Raw genomic sequence first — 7182 nt, forward strand, 5'->3', positions numbered from 1 at the left:
GTTGGCTGGAACTAGAACAGAAGGATTATAATAACCTCAGACTTCGAGATTTACTCTTTATTACAACATCGATTAAGCGACATAATTGTTTTAAAAACCCAATGATTTCCGCCACCCTGACTGCCTGGTGGAAGGCACTAGAATTGACAAAAGCCCAAGTGGAGCCCTGTGGGCTTTCTCCCCTATGCCGCAGAGGTGGGCAATCTCGGTCCTCGAGGGCCGGAGTCCTGCAGGTTTTGTAGGTTTCTCACTTCCAACACAAGCTGATTCCAATCAACAGGATCGTTATCAGGCTTATGCAGAGCTTGCTGATGAGCTGATCATATATCAGCTGTGTTGGAGAAGGGCAACACGCAAAACCTGCAGGACTGCGGCCCTCGATGCCCACCTCTGCCCTATGGCATAACCCCGACTTTCAACTTAACAACCAACCGCTTTATTTAGGTGTGTGGGAGCAGAAAGGAATTACACATCTCCACCATCTCTTCTCAGATAATATGTTTATATCATATACATCCTTGCTCCAAAAATACAATATAAAAAACGGAATTTTTTTATATTATCTACAAGTTAAAAATTCCAACACTTCGGGGTACGCTCCAACCGCCTGTTTTAGCTAAAGATATTAACAAGCTTTCTCCGACAACAACAAAAAAACTTTCAAAAATGTATAAGTTACTTTCATATACTGATAAAATGTCTTTACCCATCTCGAAATGGGAGACAGACTTGTCTATAGCACCGGAATCTGACTTTTGGATTCAAGTTTGTGAAAACGCATTTAAAATGACAAAACACACAAATTTACAACTTATCCAATATAAAATTATTCACAGAACATACATTACTCAATATATGATGAAGAAAATGGGACTCTCAGACTCCGACATTTGTCTCCAATGCTTACAAAACACTACAGACACTTATGTTCATGCTTTATGGTTATGTACTCCGGTTATGTATTTCTGGACTAAAGTCTTAGAAAAACTTTCCGCTATTTTGGACTGTAGGATACCTTTATCTCCAAACTTGTGTTTGCTAGGTGACCTAACAACAACTGACTTACCACATAAACAATTTCAATCTACACTTGTAGCCCTTACTATCACAAAAAAAACAATTCTTGTTAACTGGAAAAATAAACAAACTCTGAATATCGACCAATGGTCTAACCTCCTCATAAATCACATTTTAATGGAAAAAATATCTGCCTCAAATAAAAACCAAATATCAAAATTTATAGAAACATGGTCTACGTATATAGAATTTTTTAACCTAATTCTGGTTACTTAATTCTGCCTGTTAGCGAGAGCCACCACATCGTGATAACTTACATTGATGTTTCTGCATTTGGCAATTTATTATTATATTATATTATTAGTATGGGATTTTTTTTAATAGGTTTTAGGTGAACTGATGAATACACACACGCTCGCACGCACGCACACACACACGCACATACACCTACTCACCCATATACAAAAAAAATCAATATATATATATATATATATATATATATATATATATATATGCATTTTTTAATAAAAAAGGAGAGCAATGATGACATGTCAAATCGAATGAACAATACTGAGCTCTCAGTAGAAAAAAAATAAAATAAAAAAATGAAATAAAAAATAGATGTATTTGTTTATGTTGTTATGTTTGGTACAATGGCTATTTTGAAGAGACAAATTTAACATACAGCATTACTTGGAGACACTTGAAGAAACAATCAAAAAGGAATTTGTTGTGTCTTGACACATTTTATTGAATTTTATTTCACACAATCAGCTGATAAAGCGTTAATGGCCAATAAATGTAGACTGACGCTTGTTGTCTACTGCATCAAGCGCATCATGTCATCATTACAAAATGGAAAAATATCAAAGCAAATGTTAAGCATTTGGTTAAATTGCACAAAATGAAATGTCCCAATGCACACACTACTAAGGGTGTGAAGCCATTTTGTTGGCGTGTCCGAATGTCCCAAAGAAAAAAAATATTTAAATACAACAGAGTTTGTGTTCACATTTGTAATCATGCCAGATAGTGGTGGAACACAATCGTTTTGTGTACCAGGATTTTGTCGACTACAAATAATCTGGTGAGTACGAGTTCTTGGTTTGAAAGTTTGCATGTTTTTGGCATGTTATTGGTTGAATTTTGCGTGTGAAGTGCTGCAAAAATGATCGTGTAGGTAAGCAAATTGTTTTTGTCTGGAGGAAGGTGAAGAGTGATCGACCTTCTGTATGTTTCTTGCTATTGTGCCAAATGGCTGCTTTTGTGAGGTTTTGTCAAATTGCAATAAGCGAGTGGTGCATTAGATCAGCCCTCAACCCAAATGCCACAGGTAGGATGTGACGTGATTTGTGATTTGACAGGATAGTTCCCTTCACCGCAGACCTTGTGGGAAGCGAGCGACGCTTTCTCTTAGATTATGTTCCTGATCTGGCGGATGACAGGATATTGACCTTGACCGCAGAAGATTCCATTGAAGTCATCCAGGTCCAGAGACTGGACAAAGGCTCCTCCAAAGTTAGCATTTACGATGTACTTGACCTGGATGGGCAGCAGGGGGGGAAGCATTAACGGCGGAATGAGGAACAAAAGTATCCGCTTGAAATGTGATTAGGGTTAGGGTTACCTTGGCCTGAATGGTCGCATCACTGTCGACGCTAATTGTCGTTGGAGGTGGACTCTGACTGCACTCCTGGAAGTCCCGTTCAGATTTTCACATCATGTCTTCTCATTGCTCGGAATGATCCACAGTTTCACATCTTACCTCGTATTTGGCCTTGATACTCGGATTAGCGGAGGGGTTTGTGTCCAAACCATACGAAGCGATTCCCATGTTGAGCTTTTCTTTTGGTGCACCCTGGCTGAACCAGTACTGCATTGAAGATTGCTAAAGTACACCAAAAAAATGTTGATGGACAGGAGGACAGAATGCTTCGGCCAAGGTTGTCCAAACTACAACCCACTTGTATTTTTTAGCATCGATCCAATTCTGCCTACTTACTGCATTGGGGAATGGAGCTGGGCCACTGACAGGTGGAACAGGAGTTCTATCACGGTCGAAGGTTATCACATTGAAGAAGTCGACAATCCTAAAATACACACACGAGTTTTTGCCAGTCTTGTTATAAATGCAGCTTAGCTGTCAACTGATTTTTGTGTTTACCTGGCAAGTAATAGGACTTCATAACTTTGGTTGATTTCGAGTTGCACAGCTGAGACGCTTGCGGTGAGCAGGTCCCTACCCAGCGCGGCTTTCAATTCCTGTTGAGCAGAACCACATCGTCAAGTCTTTGCCAAACACGCAACAAATTTGCTGCCCATTTAGAGGAGGATAATTTCAAGGTCAGACCTTCATGAGAAGTGTGAACCTTTGCTTGTCACTTGGTAGATTGACACCAACTTTTAACACCCACACGATGTTGACGCCGTCGAAAGGCTCAATGATCAGGATGTCAATTACAGACTGGATAAAAATGGCCCTGTTTGCTGGTGCGAATCTGGTAAACGGGAAGAAAGGAAAGTTGTCTTGAAGAACAAAAAGTGTTGTTTGCTTCCAATTGTGACTTTTTCCTAATGTTGTTTTGTGACTTGTATCTAAAAACGCTTGTATGGCAAATCATCTTTCCCCCCATTGATATGAATCAAAGTGCCATTAATTCGTTCCAGCCGACCCAAAATCAAAACATTGTGTATTTGTGATTTTTAATCAGGAAAACTAGTGCGGTATAATATTGAGTATGATGTAATTGAACAGAATGTAAAGTATGAAACAGTTTTTGTGCTATGATTTAGTGCTGCAGTCCAGTTCATTGTGCTGATCCTTTTGCTGTGTCCTGCCCACTGGGGGGCAGTATCATACAGTCATGCAAACACAAACAAAGAATAATTGGACTTCTTCTTCTACTGTAATGTCATATATCCAAAAATATCAAATATCCATTGCTTCAAAAACTGTCTGTCAATGCTAACTTTTAGCATGTCAATGGTGTTTTGCCTTCTTTTTTTTGTCTGCATGAAGCTAAGCCGACTTTCTTAAGTCAGTCATCTGGTTGTTTGAAATTCAAAATGTGTCATGTTATGTCATTGGATTAGTAGATGGGAGTGTCTAAAAAACCCTTGAAGCCTCCTTTTTGATGCCCAATAGTTGCCAAACTGCTGTGCTCCTACCTCGAGTTTGCACCGGCAAGTCAAAGCAAAAAATGGCCCACTTATATTTGATGAAAGTGGTCAGGCTGACGTTGCAGCGTGACGGAAGGCTTCCCATACAGGGAGAGAAATACAACAAGTTCTCAAACTGCTCCATGCCTTTTGTGACTTACATGTTGTTGGTATTCAAGCCAGTCAGATCGACTTCCAAAAGGGTTTTAAGGTTCGGGTTGCTGTTGGAACAGAAAAAAAGTTTCCTTGTCATTGTCATCATTCCTTGGCCTTCAAGGTATCCAACAACAAAGCTCAAAGTGCTCAAAGTCTGACCTGATCTTGAGGCTGTTGAATATTTGAAATTCGTTGCTGTCACTCTGGCTTGGGATGACCATTAGCGGGTTGGGTTTGACAGAGCTGAAGACGACATGAGTGCACAGGTCCGGATCGATGTGCTCCACAATGTCGAAGAGGTTTGCTGTTATTGAACTAGAGGTCTTCTGATAGGTGCACACCAGATTTCTTGGTGCCGCATCTGATATGTGAAAATCGCCAGCAGTTTGTTATAACGACAGCACATTTGCTGCTGTCCACCAATCAGCGCAAGACGCAAACTTACCCAACTGAGCGATGATGGCGCACAGACCTTCAAACCAATCGACAGATTTTGTCAACATTTTCAAAAGCTGCTTGGAAGCTTTGGAAAGTTTGCTTTCACTGGTGCGTCTTACCTGCCAGAAGAATCAACTTGTACATCTTGTTGCTGGAAAGACGCGCAAAACAAAAAGTGGTCAGTCCAAGCTGCCAAACAAGGATGAACTTTTGTGAGTTGAGGTCAAATAGAAGTGAAAATAAACCTTACTTTTAACGGGATGGCACTTGAAGATTTCCCAAACAATCTGATTGACTGAAAAGCACACAAACAGGCAATTTGATGACAACATGAATTTAAAATTGTCGTTTTGGAAATCTTTTCTGCGTTTTGACCTGAAATGTCCTCCTGCTAGTTTTTGACTTGGCAAAATGTCGACGCTGGCCTTTCACAAAAAAGCCTGCAAGAGGTGGAGGCGCTCATTTGTGGCCCGCGCCCACAAACTGACTGGGCCCCTAATTGTTTTTTGTTGTTGTTTTATTAACGGGAAATTCAGTGGTGGCAATTATATAAAGATGCATCCTCTTCTACAGTGGACCCCCCCCCCCCCCCCCCCCCACATATTGTACGGCACATATGCGGTTTTCGGCACCTGCTGATTCACTTGTTTGCACATTTGTTCACAATATATTTTTGGGGGACATTATTTTTTGGGGAGACAACCCCCGTTTCCAAGAAAATGCATATTGAACGATTATTGATGTATTTTGAAGAAATTCTGGGATTGTGCACAGATGTTGAAATGCAAAACGTTCAACAGGTCAAGCGATGATGTGTGTATGTCTACTTACCAGCTTGAAGGAAGCTGCAAGTGCCCCTCAGTAGAGAAGTGATGCTTGCCCTGAACATGCTGGCATATTTATCTGCTGACTGGGCGGGGCCGACCACCGTTAAGTTGGATAAAATAATTCTAATTGTTTCATTAGGGCAATTATGAGTCGCTTGTTACAGATAATTTGAGAGAAAACAAAGACAAAAAAACAACTTTGACCTTTGCTGAAGCAACACCAGCAAAAAAACAATCAAACAACAGTACTTCCTGGTGCTACACACGAAAACAGATGCCAGATTGAACTTGATTGAAGTTGGGCCACATTTTGTCATGAAGGAACCAATTGGGTTCACGCACTTGGCAGCTCTCCGCGGCAACACCTCGCATGTCCGCCTTGCACTCGTGACCTATTTTCTTTGCTTGGGTACCTGCAGAAAAGCCACACAGGCACATGACCTCATTCTTGCGTGTTTTTTTATCCGGGTACGCCAGCAAACTCCCACCTTCCAGAAACATGTTACCATGTTAGCTTTATTAAAGACGCAAGTGCAGACAACAATTTATTCTTTTGAGCAAAACGTACAGTAAACACCTGCGTGTTTGCACCCACAGACTTGCCTACTAGATATATATTTTTAAATGTTATTATTAAAAGGGATGGGTGAGTATTAATACCATGTATCGGTACCAGGCTTATTTTAAGGTATTGGTAGTTGTGATGGTGGCCGATACCAGTATCAGCGGCCCTCTTTTAACTGTTTTACATCAGGAACAAGAAATTAAAGGAATAGAAAATTTCCATAATTTCAATTATTTTTAGGAAAAATATTACATTGGAATATATTAGCCTTTCTTGTATTCGCAATTGGTATCAGTATTGGTGACTACAGTATCGTATTGGTCTGAAAAAAAGTGGTATCGAACATACCTAAATATTAAATTACACCGGGAGCACCGGGGTGGTATTTGGAAAGCAGTGATGGGCTGTAGAATAGTTATTATTATTATTATTATTATTTGCAACTATATTGGTCGTCAATTATTGACAGACTTAACTTGCACAGGCTTGCCAAGATGTTAATGCAAACGCTACAAGGGTTCTTTCTCTCCAGTGTTTCAAGCCAAAGAATCACTCAATTAGACAAAACATTAAATACAAGCAAACTAACTCCAATGTTGCTTGGAGTTATGTCACCAGCTAGCAGATAAACATCAAATCGCTTTTGCACATCCCAGAATTCTTTTGGATTTGAAGACCATCTTGGTTAGCACTAGTCATGGTGAGATGAAGGCCCATGAAGCATGCATCAATACTTTCGATGTTAGATGTGTGCCAAAAAGTCGATTCTCGTTAGAATCGTGATTCTCATTTAGTATGATTCAGACTCCATTTTAAATGTCCCAAAATTGATTTATTTAAATTATTTTATACTGTCTTGTCCTTATTTGTGTGTGTCTTTATTGGGATCACTGTTCATGTTGTACACAATTTGGACACTTAGGGGCAGTGTGGTTCCGCGCGTTCTGATACACTGTTAAGTTCTAGCCACATTAAAGTGTAGAAGAAAAAAGTCACAATCGAGTTATGCCATTAAAAGTT

The 7182-nt window shown here is 39.9% G+C and overlaps 1 protein-coding gene across 1 annotated transcript; it reads right to left on the minus strand.

Moving 5' to 3' along the window:
• Positions 1-1789: 1789 nt before the first annotated feature.
• On the minus strand, positions 1790-5622 carry LOC144052459 (chitotriosidase-1-like). Its single transcript, XM_077566534.1, has 12 exons — positions 5602-5622; positions 5021-5065; positions 4890-4921; positions 4778-4804; positions 4492-4693; positions 4338-4397; positions 3368-3515; positions 3182-3279; positions 3020-3107; positions 2783-2905; positions 2645-2710; positions 1790-2559 (listed from the first exon to the last, which is right to left on the minus strand). The coding sequence occupies exons 3-12, from the start codon at positions 4912-4914 to the stop codon at positions 2431-2433; spliced, it is 966 nt and encodes a 321-aa protein (XP_077422660.1). The 5' UTR covers positions 4915-4921; positions 5021-5065; positions 5602-5622; the 3' UTR covers positions 1790-2430.
• Between the last annotated feature and the right edge of the window lie 1560 nt (positions 5623-7182).

Source organism: Vanacampus margaritifer, chromosome 5 (assembly GCF_051991255.1).
Source record: "Vanacampus margaritifer isolate UIUO_Vmar chromosome 5, RoL_Vmar_1.0, whole genome shotgun sequence".
NCBI classification, from domain to species: domain Eukaryota; kingdom Metazoa; phylum Chordata; class Actinopteri; order Syngnathiformes; family Syngnathidae; genus Vanacampus; species Vanacampus margaritifer.